This window comes from Heterocephalus glaber, unplaced genomic scaffold (genome assembly GCF_053883595.1).
Source record: "Heterocephalus glaber isolate CG9 unplaced genomic scaffold, H.glaber_assembly_v1.0 deba00001442, whole genome shotgun sequence".
NCBI lineage: Eukaryota > Metazoa > Chordata > Mammalia > Rodentia > Bathyergidae > Heterocephalus > Heterocephalus glaber.
The window spans coordinates 4874771-4897533 of record NW_028258296.1 but is presented as its reverse complement, the minus strand read 5'-3'; the positions used below and the strand labels follow the sequence as shown (position 1 = coordinate 4897533).

General features: G+C 44.1%; 1 protein-coding gene across 2 annotated transcripts; it reads right to left on the bottom strand.

Annotated features, from left to right (window-relative positions):
- Nucleotides 1-1030: 1030 nt before the first annotated feature.
- On the bottom strand, nt 1031-22761 carry Dynlt5 (dynein light chain Tctex-type family member 5). Of its 2 annotated transcripts, none has more exons than XM_087212882.1 (5): nt 22636-22761; nt 21385-21506; nt 9673-9764; nt 3562-3686; nt 1031-2736 (listed from the first exon to the last, which is right to left on the bottom strand). In XM_087212882.1, exons 2-5 carry the CDS (start codon nt 21498-21500, stop codon nt 2533-2535), a joined length of 537 nt encoding a protein of 178 aa, XP_087069008.1. In that variant the 5' UTR covers nt 21501-21506; nt 22636-22761; the 3' UTR covers nt 1031-2532. The 2 variants fall into 2 exon arrangements, with proteins under 2 accessions (XP_087069008.1, XP_004841554.1); XM_004841497.3 differs by lacking the exon at nt 22636-22761 and adding an exon at nt 22497-22623.
- Nucleotides 22762-22763: the final 2 nt, after the last annotated feature.

The following is a 22763-nucleotide window of genomic DNA, read 5'->3' as shown; positions in this document are numbered from 1 at the left end:
ACCTTCATGAACTTGGAGTTTCATCCATCCTGGACGTCTTCCTGCGCTGCTCTGTTTGTTGGAATTCTACGGGTCTCCTTCACAGTTTAGATTGAGTCTTCTGTCCCCTTAACCAGATACAGATATTCTGGGCTTTTCTTGTGAGTGCAGATTCTGCCCTGTGTGGTGGTGCCTGTGGGTTTTGGCTCTAGTTCCCGTATAATTCCTTGAGGGTCGAAGTGTGGATTGCTGTTTTCTGCAGCAGGTGGTTAGGTAGTGCAGCACCACACACAAAGTTCTTGCTCTAAAAGGAAAGACGAATTTCATTTTGATTTAATTACTGGGAGTTGTCAGCATATGTGTCAGGTCCATGCACTCAACAGTTTTAACCTAGTAATGGAAATAAAACCCACGTTGGAAAATCAGCCAGAGAACAACCAGGAGCTCAGTTATGGGAGTGATTGGAGAAGAGGAGCAGGAGGGAAAGGATGGCTGGAGGGGCTTGAAGAGGAGAGAGATGGGCTGAGCCTGGTGCTGAGGAGTGGAGAAGGTGAGTGCCAGTCTCAGAGGACAGCACGTGGGGAACCCATGGAGAGGAGAAAACGCCAGGGACTTTCAGGGCGCTTCAGAGTAAAGCAACTCTTTGTTCAATTTCACAGTGTCATTTCCTCAAAATTTCCCACTCCAAGGTCCTGTGAAATAAATCACACTCTCCTAAATTAGTCCACAATAAGTGAGTTATTACTGTGTATTCCTGTACTGCTGCCTAACTGCTAGCATTCATCACTGACTTCATTGGAACTACAGATGTGACAACATGAGGCAAATTGCTTTCTCTTTTATTCTTTAATGACCATTGTGTTTTAAGGTTTTGATTCCCAGCATAGCCTAGGCTAGATGGTCAGAAATTATTTCATGCATTAGACTTCAGAATTCTTTTTAAAAGCCATTTTTATGATGACTTTCTACATACCAAATAGTCTCTTCATTCTAATTTGTTCAAGCAAAATGGCTATGTGATTGCCCCCTGCTATAGTTTTAAGAAGGGAAATGTCTGCACATGTAGAGAAAACATGAAGCTCAGGTACCCACTATACTTGCAATCTAACCTAGGTTCACAGCTGGCCAGTGGAGATTGACAAATATAGGTTGTGATAAATTACTATGCAGATATGTTTCCACTAAAGGACTACCATAAAAAATAATGAAGCTGACAAAATCACTTTGAAAAGATACTTTATAAGCCAAAAAACAAGAAGGACAGGGACAAAGTATACATTCTTTACTTGTAGGGTAATGTAAGACACAAAAACATTTAAAAATTATAAAGCATTGACTGGTTTCTCCATTTGTTAAATTCTTTTTGACATGAACTGCGCATCATTTTTTCCTTGAGACTATAACATTGCTAATTTTCTCCATATGTGGACAATTTGTCTTTGACCTTTAACACGTCCCCTGGCTGTCAGCTTCCCAATGAAGAGCAATGCCACAGCATCATTTTACACACAGCAAGGCTGAAAGCACCATAAAAGTAAACGATCCATGGTACTTGATGCATTAACCAGCAAAATAATAAGCTATTCCAGCCCTGTAAATTTTAATGCCCATCCCTTCAAAACCATACCGGGTCACTTTAGTATTAAATATATAGGAACAAGATGGTAAATACACATGTTTTATTTGCTGAGCTGCCAGCTATATATTTTGTGTAAAAGTTCATTAACGTAGGAAAATCTATTCACAGGCACATTAGGCAGTGTATATTTTAAAGCAGTGCCTCCTTCTAATGCAGGATTTTATGTGTTACAGATACATTTACTATTAAGCATCATGTATATTTAATAGAACACTGTCCACTTCGTTGTTCTAAAAAGCCACTATTCACTTTATAGTTTCCATTATTGAAGAGCCAATGTGTAGCTCTCCCGCAATTTTGTAAAGTGCAGTCAACCCACAGGAGCTTCTAGTTTTAGCTTGTGGTCCCTGGGGACTGGGATCAATTGTTATGAAGTCATTAATTCTACCTCAGCAGTTCCAACTGTCAGGTACATGTAACAGTAATTGCAGTTAATGAATGCTGCTCAATTTATTAAGTGCCAAATGAAAACGCGAATTCTTTTATATGCAGCACTGAGCCCTATGACCATTGATCATTTGTATATTCCATGTTGGATATGCTACTCTCATTTATTGGGTCAGGATATATAGCCATATATTTCTAAAACTTCTCTTTATCAAAAAGTAATTCAGGAAATTCTAACTCTCTAATTAAAGAGTAATTCAAACAATGAATACTAAAAGTAATATTTAATAAAAACCTATGCATGTGAAAAGCAGTCTAGCGGTACCATGCCTTATTACGTTCTGTAGGACTGAGGAGATTGGATCACACTCCCCAAGCCCAATTCTCAGAGTATTAAAAATTCTGAAAGCTTCAAATGTATTTGTTTACAGTCTTGTTTCTTTTTCAATGTTTTGGCAGTAAAATTTTGGGGAACATAAATATGTTTTATGATTTAAAAAAGTAAGAACTACATATGTTACTTTCAGTCACTCAGAGTAAACTGCATAGACACTGGCAAGAGCAAACAGGGAAGAATTTCTGAAAATGTAGGATGAGACAGTATCGCTTTTAGGATCCCAGAGGCATCTGCTTCCAATAAACAAGCTCTGATCCTTCAGTTGTCCAATGTGAGTGACCACAATTAGTTTATACCGTGGAATCATTAATTCTTTGACCTGGGTTTTAATAACCTAGAAATTAAAAAAAATAATAAAAGGGTGGGAACCACAACATAGAAACATTGAATCTCAAAACTCTTAACTGCTGTCATCAATAGAGTGGGTTTAATTTAAGCAGACAGCGTGATACATTGTGGATATTTTCAGTAACTGTTGCAGAACTGTGACTGTGATTTCCTGTAAGTACTGTCCTCATGAGATAGGACATTCAGGGACAAAATGATAACACCAGCGATAAATCTGCAATTGCTGAACACATGGAAAAATTGTAATCTAGAGCAGAGAATTTAACAAGTCATTAGGTTCTTTGAAAACTGTGTTAGGATCACTTCTCTTCGTGGCATGAGGGTTGTAACTGTCTTGTTCACGTCTAATGAAAGAAACATCATCTGAGTCTCCTGTAATATGACTAATTGTGAATGTGTATTAAAGAGTTTGTTAGAAAAGCGAAGGTATAGGAAACAACCAGAAAGGGCCAGCACTGTAGCTGATAAAACTACAAATGTATTTAAAGACTGTGATGTTTGTAGTTAACGGTACTAAAAGAAGTTGCCGTGGTGGAGAGAAAATGATCGTGAAAGTATTGTATCTTTTGCAATAAAAATTTTTAGAAGTGGGCAGTTTTCTGTATCTGTTACAAAATACACGATTGTTTTAGACAAAGGCTTGTTATACACACACATGCAGCACATGAGCTAATAAATATTTCCATAAAATATAAATATGCCTTTTAACTACTGCCAAAAACAAATCCCTGCATCACAAAGGAACAACTGAGCTGTGCTTTTGGCAAATATTGTAGTTACAGCTACAACTCTGGGTCAGTTTTGCTCATACCTCAGAAAGTGTTTTAGTCATCTGCCTGCAGAGCTCTGGTTTGTATTTTTCTTCTTGTAGATAGTTTGTTAACACATCTTTCAAAATACAATTGATGATGACCATAGGAAAATGTTTCATAGGACCTGAAAAAACAGACGGAATTTCTTTTTAAGAAATAGTTGCATACTTAGGAGGCTGAGGCAGGAGAATTGTAAGTTCAAGGCCAGATTGGGCAATTTAGCCAGGTCTTATCTCAATCAATCAACCAATCAATAGCTGGAATGTAGCTCAGTGGTGGAGTGCTTGCCTAGCATGTGTGAAGCTTTGGGTTCAATCCCCAGTACTGCCAAAAAAAAAAAAAAGTAATTTTCAGATGTGTCCACCTAGCTCCTAAGCTCATCAAAAGAATAGTGAAACACAGAGACCTTTAGCCATCTGCTCATCTGGGTGGCCTCTATTTAGGGAAGAAAGAGATCCTAATTAGGAGTTAAGTCAGGTTCTGAAGCCTGCAGCCTCAGGAGCTTCCCAGACCACCCAAAAGGCCGGACTCCCCAGTCTCCTCCCTTGGACCATGCTGTTAGCAGCTCTCAGTCTAACGGGCTCCTGCTCCCTGCTCGGCTCCCATCCAGCGGCCACAGGGCCCTCACTGCAGCCCAGGCCGCAAGGGTGCTCCTGGGCTCTGCTCTTGCTCTTTCTCTCCAGTGTGGCTTCCTTCCCATCTGTCAGGTGGAGAAATCAGCCTCTCCAGGTTCAAGTCCAGCTCACGTGTCCTCCTTCTCAGGCAGCCTTCACTCCCCCGGTTCCAAGCACCCCACTTCTCCCGGCTCCTTGGTCCACACTGTCCTGGCTCCTAGTCTACCTGAAAGTAACTAAAACACTTCTCTGCTTCTCTCCAATTCATGCTATGGGCACAGCAGATGTGCAATGTATGACTTCTGAATTTGAAGCCAGGACCTTTGCACTGAGCTACATCCCTACCCCCTTTTTTTTTATTTTTTAGAGAGAATCTCACTAAGTGGCTAAATTACCCTGGCTGGGCTCCAATTGGCAATCCTCCTGGCTCAGTCTCCCAGAGTGCTGGGATTACAGACCTGCATCACCGCAGAATTAAACATTTTATAGATAATAATCATTGCGCACGCATTGGCACCTCTTTGCCCATCATTTCTCGTGTGTCAGCCACGGTGATAGACACTTTACACGTATTTACCATGTGTAAGCTTCCAACAGCTCCCAGAGGTGAATCTCACTGTTTTCCATTTCACAGGTGGGAAACAGCTTTTGATACCTGGAGTGACCGGTCAGGCCCGGAGCCACACAGCAGTGGGGTGGAGCGGACACTCAGGGTCGCCTGGCCCTGGAGTGCAAAGTCCATATTCTCAGCCACGTTGACTGCAGCTTGGGGCCAGAGATTTGCAGGCACCTGCTGTCCCTGCATCCTGGAATCATAGCCATGACAGCCCTCTGGGGGCCTGTGTGTGTCACTGCACGATGCACACATGTCCCAGGGCTGGGCATGCAGAGAACTAACCACTGTTGAATTGATAAAGACCAAAGAATGAGATCAAGAATTATATCCAGCTGGGCATGGTGGCACACACCTATAACCCCAGTGGCTTGGGAGGCTGATGCAGGAGGATTATTAGCTTGAAGCTAGTCTGAGTAATTAAGCAAGGCTCCATCTCAAAATAAAAATAAAGGGCTAGGGATGTAGTGGTGTGATTGTCCTGGGCTCAACCCTAAGAACTACAAAAAAAAAAATCAAATTCCCTTTTAATAGTCATCAGTGTCTATTAAGAGGTGTTTATTTTTAAAGTTTTATTTCAGTCAGTGTCTAAAGAAGCATATGTCACACTCAAGTTAGGAAAACTGCAGGAGGATTTCATGAAAGGTGCCTCCAGGGAGGTGTAAGCAGGGCAGAGGAAATTCCAAAGGACAGTGCTGTCCCTCTGGGCTGGTGGACATGGGGTGTGGCCATACCTGCCCCGGCTGGTGGAATCCAGGAGAGAGCTCTTCTGAGGTCCTGGAAGAGCCCAGCTCTGCCCCTGGTCCAAGGAGGCAGGAGCAGACCCCATATCCCCTCTGCCTTCCTGCTGGGGCTTCTTGGGCTAAATCAACAGAAGGCTAAGCTGGGAGCGGGGTCTGGCTGGGTCAGCCCCTGAGGCTCCATAAACAGAGTTGTTATTTTGATGACAGTACAGGAGTTGTTCAGAGACACTGTGCAGTGGTTCTGATGACCGTGATGTCCAGCACGAGTCCCTCTCCTGGGGGCCCAGATGAGCAGCTGGTTCTGCTTGTGCCTGCTCCTGGGGGTCAGAGTCGATGGGGTCCCACGAGCATGCCCTGGGGACTCAGGCTCTGTGTCACCTTCCTGTGGGTCTCTCAGGTTTCCACTTCATACTCCTGTGAGATGAAGCCAAACTCGAAGGTGATTTCCCCTTTTCTGTTGAAGGAGTTCAGAAAGGATTCCACCGGGCTGGACTAAATGAAGCTCAGGGCCCTGAGACCCAGGCACTCTCTGTCTCGGGTCCCTGAGCACTCAGGTGTGGGGTCCCTAAGCTGACCAGCATCTGCCTGTGGGCCCTGGCTCTCCCTGGCATCACACCCCCTTGGGTGCATCGTGCCCTTCAGGAGATGGCAAATCCTTTTCGTGCTCATGTTTTGTCTACCCAGTGCTCCTCCCTGCCTCTTGGGCACATTGTGTCTCCTTCTGGAAATGGACCCTCTTCCTCTTCTCCTCTGTGGCTCTTCGGGATCCACCACTCCCTCCTGTGAGCCCAAGTCTAGGGCAGACTGACTGACTCAGGGGTGACACTGCCCCAGGCCAGGCAATTTAAAAGTCCTTTCTTGGAATTTTTATTTTAAACTGAGACCAGGAAGGAAATGAGTCAGCCTCTTTTTGTGGCAACCTTATGACCTATGACCCTCAGGCGTGCTGGCAGCCATGTGTTCCATGGTGGGAGGAAGCTGGGCCTGGTCAGTGACGGAACCGACACACAGGCCAGTGCTGGAGAGAGAACCCTCCCCACCCTGGAGTCCTCTGTCCAGTAGTCCCCGTTGGCCAGCTGTGCCAGTGTCCTTTCAGCACTTTGCTTAGTTGCTTTTTAAAAATCTCTTTAGCCAGATTATATTTTGAAACATTTTTTAAATAAAGCAATGCATTTTTTCCCTCACTTTGTTGTCATCTTTCCCGCATACATGCAGAATCACCCACAGCCTTGCTCAGACTGGGACGCTGAGATTCAAAGAGAGGGGAAGAGTCAACCTTCAGCTTTTCATTTCCAACATGCAGAAGCTCCTGAAGCTACTCTCAGAGTTAACCAAGTAACAGCAAAGCTCTTCTTTTCTGAGTGCTATTATTTTTTGAAATAACTTTTCCTTAGAAAGAAAAAAATGCTCTAGAAATCAAAAGGCAAAGACCTGAAGACTCAGATTTGAGAGGACAGCTAAAGGCAAATGGCTTAACATATCTGTGGCCCAGCCCCCCCCCAACCTGGGGTAATAAGAATGACTGCCTATTATTCTTTGGTTGGGATTCAGTGAGATAAAAAATTAAAAATGTTTACGCAGTGCCTTCCACATACTAGAGCACCCATAGATAGTTCTTCTTATGGGCGTGCTGGTGTTATTGTGTTTCTCATGCTTTGTGGGGCGGGACAGGAGAGGATGGAAGGAGGAGGGTGGAGTTGGCAGGGAGCCTGGGAGGCCCCATGGAGGGCAGATCATGGGAGGCTGGCAGGTCCCACCCGAAACCTGAGCCTCAGACAGGGCCTGAGCCTCACATGGGGTCCAGGCTCAGGGGTCTCTCCTGCCTCTCACCATTGAGGTTCTACTTCCCATCGTGTAGGCTTCATGCTGGGGCGTCGGCCAGAGTGGCCCCCAAACCTCTCATCCGAGCTGATGTTCATTATCAGTTTTTTTTTTATAGAATCAATTACCGCTTGAATCATAGCTCCAGAAACAGTCCTGTGGCAAACTCATCCCATAATTAACAGGAAGTTACACTGAATATCAAGGAGACACTTATTCTTAGTAAGGTCCTGGAGCCCGTCACTTTTAGGAGCAATGACAATGGGTGGAGAAACAACTGAAACGCAGTTCTTCACTCGATTGTCATAGCATCCCTTGGACATAGGGACTATTATTCCTATTTGCAGGTGAGGTGACTAAGATGCATAATTTTGCTCAAAATTCATTTATCTAGATATTACCAAAACTAGAATTCAATTCAGATCCATCTGATCTCACAGTCTCTGTTTTCTTCCACACTCTTGTTTCAGTAATTGGTGAGAAAATGGAAAATGGAGTTTAATTAGAAGAAATAGACTTTACTTTTCCCATTCCCCTTTTTCTCTCATGAATTACATTCCTGTGTCACCTCATTTTTGAAAGCTGTAATTATTGAAAGGGAGAACAAACATGCTACACACGTAACATGGGGTCAGATAATGAAACATTATTGGCTCGACTGAAAAATTAATGAAACATAATAGTTCTGATAACTGATTTTCCCCCAACTCTTCTGGGGAATGTTACACTGTATAGATACTGGAAAAAAAACTTTACTAATAACTTTCATGTTCAAAATAAGTCCAGCAACACTGAGTATTAATAAAATGGCTAGCTGAGTGCTTTGAAAAATGGATTGCTGGGCATAACTGACATCAATCATAAAAAAATGATTCACACAGATTTTTATAAGGAAATATAGAAATAGTTTATCTATACTATGCTGGTTTTTAAAAAAATTACTCTTCTAACTTGGTCCAACCTTTAGTACTCAAACTGACAAGACAATTTAGCTTGCTTATGTGAGGAAGTAAGTTGTGAAAATATAGCTTTATGAAGAAGAAACACACAGATCCACATTTCAACTGCTCAGCCTTGCTGAAATCTGACTCAAAGTCAGAGGTCCCCAGTGATTCAGAGCTTTTGGTTGGGTCAGGGGAAAAACTAACTCAAACTGCATTCCCCAACTGAAAAGTCGAAGCCAGCTGCACTTAGGATGCAAGTGTGATTCCAGGACTTGGGCTGTTTCTCTCCATGTCAGGCTCGGTGCTGGGGACAAGATGACCAAAGCCACGAGGCCCCTTCCTCCGTTTGGGTTCCGCGGCCATGTCTGCTTCTCTAACTGTCAAACCGTATTTCCTGAGTTCAATCTCCAGGGTTTTGATAGGGTTGACTGGGCTTATTTTCCATCCCCAAATCAGTCCTGCTCCATCTGTGAAGCCAGGTCTGCTCCAGTACAGTTTTGTGCACCGAAAGTTATGATGGTGCTGTTGGTGAAAATACTCCCAAGGAAACTGACATGGCTACCGGAGGAACATAAAAGTGTTTTGGGTGCTAGAAATATGAGCTCTCCACCACGAGCACCCTGAAAATACCAGTACACTCCCTTTGAGCCTTGTAGGCCATGCAGTATTGGGATTGCTGTGGAAAAATAGCTCCAAGGCCTAGTAGGCTGGGCTGATGGCTTATAACTTCCTTGGGGTGAACTGGCCACAGATGGAAGCACCATGGCCCATAGAGGCTTCCTTGGCCCCCTGGTAAATCTCTATGGAATTTCCATACAGCAGTAATTATATATAAATTCAGATAATAGCAGGCAGGTGCACATTTAGAGAAAACAAGTAGGTCTGTGAAGAAACACGAATGGGAAAAGATACTTGCCGCAGACTCCACCTGGGACTGCAGGGACAGGTGCAAAGGCCTTTGTTTTCAAAGACCCAAAACCTCGGTGGTAATAGACAAACGCCTCTGTCCATGGGGACCAAGAATCTTTTACCTCTGCCTGGAGGATTTTCCTTCCACTGATCAACAGATGAGTTGGTTTTGCTGGATAAAGCACCAACGCATATTTCTCTCACTTAATGCATCCCTATATTTATATATAGTAACTCCACCCAGAAATACATGGTGAGCTTCTTAATTCCATCATACGTTATTCACATCTGTGCCTCCCAGCCTTTTGCTTGGTATTTAGGAAACACTGATCAAGAAAAGTAGGAAGAAAATAAAGTAGCCTCAAATCACTCAAATAACTAAGGCTCTTTATGCTGGATGGCAAGCTGTCAGGTGCCATGTTCAGTAGACATCAGTGACCACATCAGAAGTGATAAAGGGACCCACCCAGCTGATAGGTATTTTCCATTCGAACCGTGAGGCGAGAAATCTCATCACGCTGGCTTGGTTCATCCACATAAGACACGCTACTTACGGAGCTGAAAGTAAGGGAGGAAACACAGTTTAGCCATGATTTATAACCATAACAACAAAAGCCCACTTTTTCTGTAAGAAAGTTTCAGGCTAGTCCTATGTCAGTATCCCAAGGTCATAGTTAAAGTCTAGAGGACACGAGAGGTGAACGTGCAGACAGGTTGAAAGGTCACTTGGAGGAGGGCCCAGTGTGGTAGCCATCTAGTGATGACCCCGGGCCGAGAATCCAGAAGGTACTCGTGGGTGGATCTCGTGGGTGGATCTTTGTCCACAGGGAATGGACCGCTTGTTTCAGAAGCCATCGCCAATGGCACCACAAACAGAAACAAAAGTGCTCCTCAAGTAGACAAAGCTCCCAAATGCCATGGGGGACACACCAGGCAGCTTAAAATGTTGGGAAACAAACCTATATGGGCAGGGTATTATACAAAGCTCCTGATTACATGTTCCCACCAAGTCCTTCCTTCGCGTATAAAAGAAAAACAAGAAACTCATCTATAAGGTGAAAGAAACCGCAATTCACCCAAACTATCCCAAATCCATAAGCCTCCATCTCCTTTTTCAACACAGAAAAGGGGTTTGGCTTGGTTACCGTGGTAATCTGAGCTTGTCCAGGTGCTAAGCAGGCGACCCCAGCAAAGGGGAGCCCTGGGGTCCCTCAATGTTTATTTCAGCTGAGCCTGAGGAAACTCAGCTGTAACTAATGAGTCTCCAATGCTTCACCCTGTTTCCCCACCTGTGAAAATGTAAGTTGGGACAGATGTCATTTCAAAGGGAGTGCCACAATAGTGCGCACGTGTGTACGTTCAAAGTGACCACTTTTCTAAACAGGCTCTGTGTTTGCTCTGAGAAAGACATTTGTTCTTAATCTTTTGGGATTTCTTTTTCCGTACAGAGATTAAAATACTTTGTTCTCAGCTGCTTGGAATTAGCAAACTTCTTGCAAATTGATATTTTAAAAAAATCCTTTAATACAATATAATTTACAGGCTAAATTAAGGTTTACCCACCCAGCCCAGGAAAGCGATGCTAGAAATTACGGCTGCTTCTTTCACAATGATTTCTGGATTAGTGATTTAGTCTTCTTTCTTAACCCACCTGCTGCCCTCCGTTTTTGAAGCAGCAAGCAGCCCCTGGCCGGAGTGGCTCAGGTGTCACGGGCTGCGCTAGAGATGATAGTTTCTGCTTTAGAAAGCCAGGGTTGTATCACTTCCTCCATTCGGAGGTGAGCTATTGGGCCCCACGGTCAGTTACGTGTGCTGCTTTCAACGCTGCAAAACGTTCCCCAGCAGTTAGCTTTAACATCAGTGAAGGAATCACTATTCCACCCATTTCGGAGATCAAGGACACATGGCACAGGGCTTAATGTTGTGCAGGAAGGAAAGGCAGCTTCAGACTCACTTCCAAGGTCCCCCACCCTCCGGTGACAAAGTCTCACACGCAATCACACCTGACAGAATAAGAGGGGCCATGGCCGCTGGAAGAATTAATCACTGCAATTATAACGTAGATGCACAAACATACAAAAGGCATTGATAAAAAAACCCTGTTTCTTTTCTACTGAAGACCAAACGAAAAGTCTCAGAAAGAAATAGAGTTGCACAAAACTCAAATTAGCTGGGTTTAAAGTCTAAGACAAAAAAGAAAATAAGGATTTTAGAACAAGTTCTTGCTATTGCTTTGTTCACGGTGACTGAAAGTTAATAATAAGTGTACCTTATAATATTAATGCTATGAAACTGCTGCCATAGGGCAGCATCAAAGCCCATAGTTGGTGACTGAATGCAAACAGCAGGTTATCAGATGGCTTTTCTGAGTTACTGAAGATGATTTTGCTCAGCACCTTCCTATTTCTGCAGTAACCATTTCAATAGTGTCCATTGTAAGGGTCGGGGATTTAGCTCAGTTCCTTCGCTGCCTGCTACACAAGCACAAGGACCCGAGTTTGATCCCCGGTCCCAAAAAATAAATAAATAAATAATGGGTTTAAAAAAAAAAAATAGTGTCCATTGTAAAAATTTGAAGTCACACAGGTAGTAACGTTACACAAAAATCACCAACCCCAGTAGTTATCTAAATACTGCTTGCATTTAAAAAATGTCTTTGCACACATACGACATTACATATGGACCCTTGTATAGATGCTGGGGTTTTTTTTTCAGTTAAAACTGTGTCGTGGCTAATGTACCATGCCAGCAGAGAGTAGTCTACATCAATATTTTAAATGTCAGGCTGGTACATAAAATATAAGTATTCTGCAGTTTCTTCAACTGTGGTCTCTCTAGCCATTTAGGGTATTTTGATATTCTGCTATTATAATGAAAATCGTAATGACTATTGTGGCAGGGCTGTCATTACTTTCAAATGTTCTCTCCCCCTTCCTTGGTATGAAACCCTGAATTTGTGAGAATATTTATGTTTAGATTAAAGGCGAATTCTTAGTGTCTTTTTATGCTATTATAGTTCTGTGGCTTATGAACCAATGAGATATAAATGGAACTGCTGGGTGGAAATTTTGAGAAGATTCCTAAAACAACAACAACAACAACAACAAACTACAACTAATTTAACCAATAGGAACTTGTTTTTCGTCTCCTTGGTTCCTGGAATGTGGTTGTGATGGTAAGGGCTCAGCAGCTTTGTGGGTGTAGAGGTGATCCTATGGGCTTTAGATCAGAATGACTGGAGCCTGTGTCCCCAAATTGCCTCCCTCCTTTTCTTCCTTCATGTAAGAGAAAAATAAATTTCTATTTGTTAACATCACTAGTTGTTGGGGTTTTAAAAAATGTACTATTACATAGGAAGCATTAGATACAACTGATGCAAATTTAAATTGAGGCAGAATTTGCTACTTGTAGTGGAACAAAACTAGTCTTGACGCTAGTTTTGTGGAGGAGCTGAGGATTTTGGGAGTAAGGTTTAGATATTTTCCTGGACACCTGGCAACACTTACCAGGCAGAAGGAAAATATTTGTGGTGCTCATTGCTTTCTGTACCTTGCAAGGCTGGCTATGTCTCCCTCAAGACATGGAAAATAGCCAGGTGTGGTGGTGCAGGCCTGTGATCCCAGCACTTGGGAGGCTGAGGCAGGGGGATCACTATGAGTTCGAGGCCAGCCTTGGCTACATAGTAAGTTCGAGGCCAGCCTGAACTGCATAGTGAGATCCTGTTTAGAAAAAAAAAAAAAAAAGGAAAATTTTCAGAGAATTTTACTTTTAATTTTTTTATTTTAAAGAAAATTTTACTTTGTAAAACCTGTATTTAAGCCAGGCATGGTGGTACAGGCCTGTAATCAGCATGGTGACAGGCTGAAGCAGGAGATGGAAAGTTTTAGCCCAGCCAGGACAATTTAGTGACTTAGTGGGACCCTGTCTTAAAATAAAAAATGAAAAAAAGGATAGGGATGTAACTGAACGTGAAGGTCTTGGATTCAATCCCCAGTGCCATGAAAACAGACAAAATGTGTTGATGGTGTTTTTTCTTCTTTTCCCTTTTTAGTTTTTATGCACTGCTGGGGATTGAACTGAGTGCCATCTGTGCTAAGCAAGTGCTTTAACACTTTGCTACATCCCCAGACTAATTTAAGGTTTTTCTTTGTTTTTTGTTTTTTGTACCAGGGATCGAACTCAGGTCTTGTGCTTGCAAAGCAGGTGGCAGAACCACTGAGCTAAATCCCCGGCCCCTAATTTAAGGTATTTTTAAAAAGCCAGATCACCTAGTTCTCACATTGGAATAAAACAGATTGGAAAAGGAGAGAGTGAAAAGAGAAGAATAAGCTAAATTTAAATAATAACATTTGGGTGCTATGTGATGTTTCAATACATGTGCACATTGTAACTGTGCAATTCAGGTTGAGCCTATCTATCTAACCAAATATTTTCTTGCAATGAAAATATTCAAAATCCTTTCTACTTGCTTTTTAAAAGACATACAGGACGTTACTGTTTATCTAGATGTTCTGAAGCTGCAATAAGAGGTGATATTTGAGCCCATGTGTTGGAGCCCTTAAAATAATAGATTCAAAATGTCAGAATTCTCCTTTTCATCTATTTGTAACCATGAAATGTCTGGAGCTACCATATATCTACTGAAGTGCAATCCTTTTTGGGTGGGTTGTGGGGCTGTGTGTGTGTGTGTGTGTGTGTGTGTGTGTGTGTGTGTGTAAACTGTTACTAAAATCATGTTCTGCCTCCCAGTGGAGAGATTTCAGAGTACACAGAAAAAGAAGGCTTCAAATCCTAAATTTCTACATTTGAAAAAATAACCTTTTGACGTTTTAATTCTTTCAGCAAGGATTTATTGCCCGCAATATGTCAGGCACAATACGTGCAGTTCTAGTAATAGAAAGAAAACAGACTCCCGCGTTCTACACATGATATAGAATACGAGATAAAGTATGCATGGGCTCCTTCACTTGGGAATCCCCCTGCCCCGAAAATATATTACGCTTCAGATCAAAAGCACACCAATTCTCCCATCAGTAGGTGGTGCTACTTGTCTAGCAAGCTCATTAAATTTTGTGGCCACTTAGTTTACAACACATTTACTGGGTTTCAATGCAGTTTTGAGGGATTTTGCTCCTATTATTGGCCCCATCTCACTTGTAACAGGAAGGTTCCAGTGGAAACAGAAGCCAAGGTAGCTTTCACAGTGGAAGAGGTGAGGAAATGACTGGCGAGGTGCTCTCGGGATGGATGCTCAGGAGCCCCAGCGACTGACGGACCCAGAAGGAGCCCGCATCCGGTGGAGGAGCCACCTCTCCTGTGACTGAGATAGCAGGGCACAGTGACAAAATCCGATCCTGACGTGGAGAGAGGAGCGAGTATCTGAAGCGCACGGAGCTGACGCTCACCCGAGAGGACAAGGTCATGGTCGAGGGCGGCAGGCGAAGCTTCTGCCGCAGGGTGCATGGTTCGAAGCCACGCAGCCCCCAGCCGTCAGAGAAAGGCGACCCTGAGTGTGCGGGCACCACGGTTACCTCCGCTCCCCTGTGGGGTCCTCTCATAACTCACTGCAGCACAAATGAAACTGTCTTTCTTCTTCTTTTTTAAAGTAGGTGCATGATGGAATGTTTCAGTAAGGAAGAAAAAGTGTTTCTCATATCAGACATTTGAACAAGCATTTCTTCCTTTGCTCCAAGTGCATCTTCTGCTATGAGACGAAAGCTCCCACTCACCCTGGACTTGGTGTGTACGTGGAGCTCTGCTTCTACCTTGCTTGTGAACAGAAGAGCTTGCTTGTTCAGGAATTAACACAATGCAGTAATTATTCACTCAACAATCAAAAAATATTTATCAAGGAAGCATTATGTGCCAGGCACTCTTCTAGGCCCTCAGTGTACAGTGCTCCAACTAAACAAAGCTCTCTGCCCTCACAGAACTTACATTTTGGTGAGGAAGGGCAGACAGTAGACAACATAATTTTATGGACAAATAAATTTATATTATATGAGAAGATAACTGCGGTGAGGAAAAAGAAAACATAGAACAGGGCCGGGGATTTAGCTCAGTGGTGCCACCGCCTGCCTCGAAAGCGCAAGGTCCCGAGTTCGATCTCTGGTACCAAAAAAAAGAACGAAAAACAAAAAGCAAAAAACCATAGAACAGGGTAAGGGGGGATTGAAGTGGGTGACAGGGAGGGTGCTGAGTGCAATTTAAAATAAACTGAGCAAGAAAGATGTTTGTGAGCAAGGAACGGAAGGAGATGAGAAAATGGACTGGAGGATGATGACGGAAAATCAGCACGGCAGAGAGCAGCTCCGGCAGGGTTTAGACGGAGGCCGCCAGTGCAGATGTCGCAGGTGCAGCTGGAGAGGATGAGTCACGGACTGGTTGGGGAGCCAATCTGGATGGGCCTCGTGGGCCACTGCCAGACCTTTATTTTCATTTTGACGCAGCAAGCCTACAGGTTATCCAAAGCTTGGTATTTCCTAAACATGGCCAGGGGGATTCTTACTGAATAGCAAGGTCCATTTTCTTCTCACCCACTTGTGGATGATTGGTATCATTCTCCCTCCTGCCATCTGACGGGCACAAAGCAGACTTGTTCTGACTTACGTTTGTCTTGCTTCAAGTGAGGCTGAAGTGTCTTATTTTGCCTGGCCCTATTCTGCTTAGCCCCTCGGGTTTTGCCTCTGAAAACTGCTATCTCCTTCGGCTGTGTTTAAACTTGACATCCTTGTAAAAACTGTTTAACATACAAGATCTGAAAAAGGCCTTCTACCAGCTCAGGAACTTCATCGACTATATTCTTTGTTAAACAGAAGTGCCAGAGCTATTGTAGTTACATCTACCAAAATGGTTTCTGCTTTATGGCTTAGGGTTTCATGTTGGGATCATACTTAAGACAGCGCTTTGTCCCGAGAACACATCCCCCAAATTTCCCGGAGGCCTCTCGGATCCCACACTGCAGTCTCCCATCTTGACCCCGCGGTGCTTGTGTCCCGGGTCAGGGACCTGCTTCAGCCTCCCTCCATCACGAGCCACTGTCCTCCCAACATGTTCTATAGAAAAGGCAGCACTTTCTCATTTACCAAAATAAACAGGAAAGCTGTATCTTCTCTACTTAACCCACAGGACTTTTTTAAGAAGCACATGAATACTGTGTGTGAAAGTCCCATACAAGACTAGCTATGATCGTGGCTTAATTTGGAAACGTGGCCATTCCAGTTTTCCTGGCTTCTCTCCCTGTGGGCGAAGCTGTCCCTCTGCCAGTTTTCACGGGGACTTTGGTGTGATATAGGAGGCAGTGTCACTCACCCCAGCTCTGATCAGATGGCTGCCTCACCCCACGGGTACTGAAATGGGGAACCAGGCCTGGCAACATCATTGCAGCTGCCTGGGAGCAGCTCGCAGTACTATGGGTTGGAATCATGTAATAAATTCATCACATTTAAAATGACTTGTTTATTGTCTTTCCCACCGGATTTTAAATTCTACAAAGCAGGATTGTTTCTGTGTGGTTCATAAATGCTTAGAATTCAGTAATGAACATGATCCTTTCCAATTTGGTTACTTTAGTGAAAGACCTGGCCCACTCTGAAAAAGTTACCAGGTGGCTCTCAGTTTCCTGGAAAACAAGTTTCCTTCTGTTAGAACCCCATGGTTATTCACCGTTATGTGCCTAATGTGGCACAGTGTAGGGAGACAGTAGAAGCTCACTAAATCTTGAATAAATGCGTGTGAAAAGTACACATGGTGTGTTAGGAACAGATCCAGGAGGAGAGGGGTGAGGTCTGTATGGAAAGTTCTGCTGACATGACATCACCGCACCTTGGTTTGATGCCAAGAGAGACGCTTCAGGCCTTGATCTTCATCCTGAGCCTCTAGTGGAAGGATCGGCCTCAGGGATAATAAGGCTGTGTATCATGTCACATCATTCTGGGGATATCACTTGTCCTCATGGATTCTGTTTCCATTCTGAGAACACAAGAAAAGCTCATATATTCAAACCCTATCCCATGTCTGCCAAAGGCTAAGCTTCCAGTGAGAAGGATGTCATTGTAAACTCCCGCTCTGACTCACGGGTGGGAGGCAGAAGGTTCTGGGGTATATACAGAGTAGTCTCATGAATGTGTTACACATGGATTGCTGGTTTCAGGGAGTGAAAATATTTGGCTGATGAAAAAAAGCCTTTTTATTATTATTATTATTATTATTTTTTTTTTGCTACTTGCTAATTCCAGCTTTGTAGCCTCAACCTGTCTAAACTTCTGTTTCTTCATTTGTAAAATGGGGATAATAATAGTGCTTATCTTTACAGAGTGAGACTTGGCGAACTCTTCTGTAGGAGGCCCCACAGCAGGTACTGTTGGCTTCTATTGTCAACACTCGACTCTGTGACATCGAGTTTGAAAGCAGCAGGAGATAATGTGTGATCAAGAATGGCTGCGTTCTGCTAAACTTTATTTATGGACACTGAAACTGAAGTTCTTATAATTTTTCACTTAACCCAAATAATGTTGTTCTTTTGATTTTTTCTCAACCATGCAAAAGCCATACTCATTGAAGGGAAAATTCCAAATAGGTGGCAGCTAATGCTTGATACTTGGCTGTAGCTCACCAATCCCTATAGCAAGAGATTCTAGGGGGCATAAATGAGTCCACAGCAAGGGTGCAATAAATATTAGCAGCTACCGTCTCTATTGTTATTGATTAAGCAAGAAACAAGCAAAACAGATGTACAGCTGCAGGACAGTGACAAATAAGTAGGTACAAAAAGAAATATACCAACATGTCAACAGTTATGATATTAGGGTACAAGATCTACCTTAGGATGCTTCTTTTATTCTTTAATAAATTATGAAATTTACATTATAATAAAAACAAAACTGAGACAGAAAAGACCCAATGCTGAACACAGTTAATACTAATGATGTTGTGTCAGGAGCCATTCTACATAATTTTTGGGGAAAATCATTTCACAATTAAATTATGATTAGGCATAGTCTTCTTGCCTGAAGACCAGCTGTGACATGCTGAAACATAACTCTATTTTTGGGTCCAGTCACAGCTGAGAACTCAATGGTCCTGTGATGCTGTGATGCTCAAGGGCAAGATTACATCAGCTGATGGCATCCTGGTTCTTTGAGAACTGAGTAGAAAGATTTCACCTGGGGAGGGACAAATACCTTATCAGCTTAACTCATCCCACCTACTGTTGTAAGAACAGCTTTGCTCATCTTACCATCCCAGTCAACATAAGATCTTCATCAGCACAAGATCCTTGTCAATTTAGGATCATCGTCACCCTCTGAGACATATACTTCCTTCAATAATAAGATCCTCATCTTTCTATGATTACTGTCACCCTCTGAGTCATCTGTTACTCTCTATGAACCTAATAAATAGTGTTAACCTCAGGTGCCTTCATCGTTGCTGCCCAGAGCAGCATTGATCAGGCCCAGAACCCAGCTCCTCTCTAAGTCTCATTTCCCGTCTTTATTCTCTAATTTGCCTTGTGCTGTTGTGGCTCACAGGAGACCAGGACCCACTGCAGGGGTTCTGCTAACATCCCCTTTCCCTGTTCCCTACAATACTGAATACTGTGTAAATTCATTTTCCTTGCACAATTCTGAAGGTACTTAGATGTTTATAGCGCCTGGTGTCACTGCTGTGCAACTTCAGAAGATGGTAGATTGGAAGCCAAGAGAGAAGGGCTAAGTCCATGCTGGTCTCATGCTATGTCCAAGAAGCAGCTTCCCAACAGGTCTACTGCTACTCTCTAGCCTAGCTTCTCACTCAGTGTGATCATGGCTACAAAGTAAGTAAGTAAGTCCACAGTGGATTTGAAGAAGGCAGGCAAGGAAATCACCAAATATACATCTATGCCGAGGGAAAGAGAGGAGTAAAAGAAGGCACCTCCGCCTGAGTTTGGAGGTGGAGGTGGTTATGGTTGGACAGTTACAGACCTTCCTGGAGAGCTGGGGATGGAGCTCAACTCTGAAGGAATAGGAAAAGGAAGCAGAAGCACATAAGAAGGGCACTGCAGGCAAGGAGTGGGCTTCCCAGTGGAGAATGAACTGAGGCAGAGGCGGGAGGCCAGAGAGCGCCAAGGAACCTGGGGTATGGCTGGAGGTGGGGTGCTGCAGGACGGTGGGCACATGGTGCCATGGATGTGCCCCAGGCACTACTCAAGTTACTTGACCTGTAAGCCTCAGTCATCTCACAGTAAAACCGTATGATCCACGTCTACGTAGTAGGGATCATGCTGGGGAGATTAAATGTGACAATGTATCAGGTCCTCAACACACTTCAAGATACACTTTATACTCTTGACTTTTATCTTTGCAAATGATTATTTCACAATGACTTCCAAATGAAAGAAGTGTGCTGCTGTATAATTTCCAATGATGCCTGCACTTGATAGCTTATAAGCTTTTGGGATTTTCTTACCAGCTGAAGACCCATGCATAGGACAGCCACTGAACTGTTTGCCCATTTAAAAAAATCATGGGGACATCATGCCAGATTTTTATTTAAGTATTTTCCTGGAACAAGTAAATTGAACTTAAGCAAGTAATTATTTTAAAATAATTTTAAAAAGAACTTGCATACTGAAATATTGGAAAGAGCAGCCAGAATGGTTCCAGGTCAGAAGCAAAAGAATTAAGTAACCTTTACAGGCTAATTTTCCTCCCAGCCTTTCTTATCCAGTAGGACTGCCACTGTTTTGCCACAGAGAACACGTGTGTGGAACCCTCAGACTTCCAGAGCTGGAGAGCAGGGCTGTGAGCAAGCGCATGAATACATTCTGAGAACAGAAGGATCTTGGTTTCAGGACTAATTATTCCACTTCTCCTGGCTTCTGTCCCCTGTGCACAACAATTCCTGCCTGCAGCCAGGGGGCTTAGTGGGTCACACCCTTCAGCACTGTGAAGACTGTTAAGAAGGAAAACCTATCATATAAGATCATGACCACTCTACCAGATACTTTGTTTACTTTCCAAGGCCATGCAAGTATTAAAAATTGATTCATCTCTTTAGGAGAGCAAATGCAGTATGTAGCAAGAGCCAAAAATAGTGCTTTTGACCCAATAATCATACTGCAGAGAAATAACCCAGGCAAGTGTTACTATACTGTGAGAAAGAAAAAGTGGAAACAAACTTCAATTGTCCAGTAACTGGAGAATGTTAATTCAGATTATAAATTCACAAAATATAGACAGCCATTTAAAAGGCTAGAGAGAAAGACTATGAAAATATAGTACAGAATTTGTATTAATGTTAAGTGGATTGTATATGTAAAAGGGTGCTCAAAATACATGTTGGATATTTAAATTTTAAAATATTACAGTAAAAGACACATTATCATCAATCCCCCCCGCCCCGCTTGAACACACTTATCCCACGGTTCTTGTCAATTTCCGAAGCAGTTCTGGAAGTCCTCTTTCCTGAGGATCTTTTCATGGCTGCCTCCTATGTCCTGAATTGTTGCAAAATGTTTAAGTTAATTTCTGTCAAATAAAAACATGATGCTGTGTTCTCATCCACCTTATTCACCAGATGCGGCACTGTGTGACTTCCTGCTCTTCCCCATAGTAAAATGACCATGAAAGGGAAATGTTTTTGAATCAATTCAGGACATTGAGCCAGCCAGGACAGCACAACTAAAGAAACGCAGGAGAGAGGACTCCAGAGCTGCTGCAGGAAGTGGCCAGGACAGTGGGACAAGTGAGGTTGAGGTCAGGCAGTGTTTTGAGGGGGATTCATGGTAATATGTCTTTTGCTGTAATACATCTTAAAAATTTAAACACATAGCACATTTGTCTTATGCCTCATATACTGATTAACATATAAATGTACATACAAACTATGTAGTTAATATGATATAGAGAAGAACCCAAGAGATCTTGTAAGAGTAGCTGGTCTGCACTGCATGTGGTGTTTGTCTGGAATTGAGGGGTGTGGGGTAGTCTTGGAAATAGTAAAAATGCCGACAGCATCAACCTTTCACTTAAGTACCTGTTCTTTCTTATTTTAATATGGCCCAAAAGATGAATTTAACCTTGTACTTACCGTTTTCTCTCTTACTTCCCCAAGGAGATGTGTTTGTTCCCCTCCTGATAAACATTACAAACCCGTCCATTCCATAATCGAAGTGAAGCATCAGGCACCGGCTACTCACTCTTTGCTGCGGGCCTGAACTTCCCTTCTGTGGAACTCGAGGCCACTTAGAGGGGACAGACCTCCCTTTTTCCTCAGTGAGTGAAGGGCTCTGTCTTTAGCGCTGTCCGACATCATCACGCTCTAGGGAAGAAGAATTTTGTAAAATAGCACCAGAAAGATCTGAAAACATTTTAGTTGGTGTAACAGCGAACCGCCCCAAATAACGTACACAGGCACTTTTTGCCACCCTACTGCACGAGAGTAGGGGATTCCGCAAGAGCAATGCACGGCAGGTGCTGTTATTCTGGTCTGTACACTTGGAAATCAGAGGCTCTGAAAAAGTGTTTATCCAGCAGTGTATCTGATTCACACAAGCGGATACAAAGTGGCCACAAAAACGCTTCCCTGGCCGAGGGAGAAAGTAATTGGAAAAGAGAGATGAGCTCCCACACCAGGAACCATTATTTTGATGGTCCCCATATTTAATCTTCATAAAAGTTTGCTAATATTCGTTGTTGCTTCAAAAACTAAAACTAACCATTTTCCCCAAAGGGTTTTTTTTTTTTTTTCTGCAAGCAGCAGTAATTTATTTTGGAAGAGCAAATAGGAACTAACTTTAAAGTCCTGGCCCCTCTCGCAAATGCTGGTTAAAGAGCCGAGCCCGTTAAAGAGCCGAAGACCTCGAACTACCGTCTGCGCTCCAGGGGCTCACTGAGCTGTCGGAACTGAACTGGGGAACGCTGTGCCCGGCAGGAAGTCGGACCCGAGATGCGGAGCTGGGGCGAGCAGACCCCACATCCGGCCACAGCTCAGCCTGGGCAGGCGGGGGTCCCGGGGGCAGGGGCGGAGCGGCGCGTGTCGCACCCCCGCGCACGCACCCTGCTCCCCGCACCCGGCGCGCCGCCCTCAGCCCAGGTCTCCGCATCCTCCCAGCCGTGCGCCCCGCGGAGTCCGGGGTCCCGGCCAGGGTCACAGTGAGGGCCGGGGACCCTGAGGGGCCACAGCGGGACCTCGCCTGCCCCCAGAGGCGGGGTTCCCTGTCTTGCTCTTTGATTTGTTGGCAGAGCGTGGGATCGGCGGCGGAGAGACCCTGCCCCGCGCCCCCCGCGCCCCCCGCGCAGTCCCGCTCACCGCAGCCCCGCGGACCCAGCTGGCGCTCCCTCCGCCTCCGGCGACCTCCGTCTCCACGGCGACCTCCCAAACAGCGCCTCCTGGGCTCCCGCCCCGCAGCCCCCGAGCCGAGAGGGGAAGTGGGCGGGGGAGGAGGCACCTGCTTTTCGCGCAGTCGTCGCAGCTCCGCGGGGCAAGGCCCGCTCTTCCCTTCAGACGTAGGCCGCGGAGACCCTGTGATGTCAAACCCAGGGCCGGGTCCCGAAAGCCTGGCCTCGTGCCGTCGCT

What these genes read in the sequence shown, in the direction of transcription:
- Dynlt5 (XM_087212882.1), bottom strand. Translation starts at nt 21,500, where the DNA reads ATGATGTCGGACAGCGCTAAAGACAGAGCCCTTCACTCACTGAGGAAA. An exon ending in GGAAAATACCTATCAGCTGG is followed by an intron (nt 3,687 to 9,672) that starts GTGGGTCCCTTT and finishes CTGTTTTTTCAG; the next exon opens with GTCCTATGAAACATTTTCCT. An exon ending in TGACTAAAACACTTTCTGAG is followed by an intron (nt 2,737 to 3,561) that starts GTATGAGCAAAA and finishes TTTAATTTCTAG; the next exon opens with GTTATTAAAACCCAGGTCAA.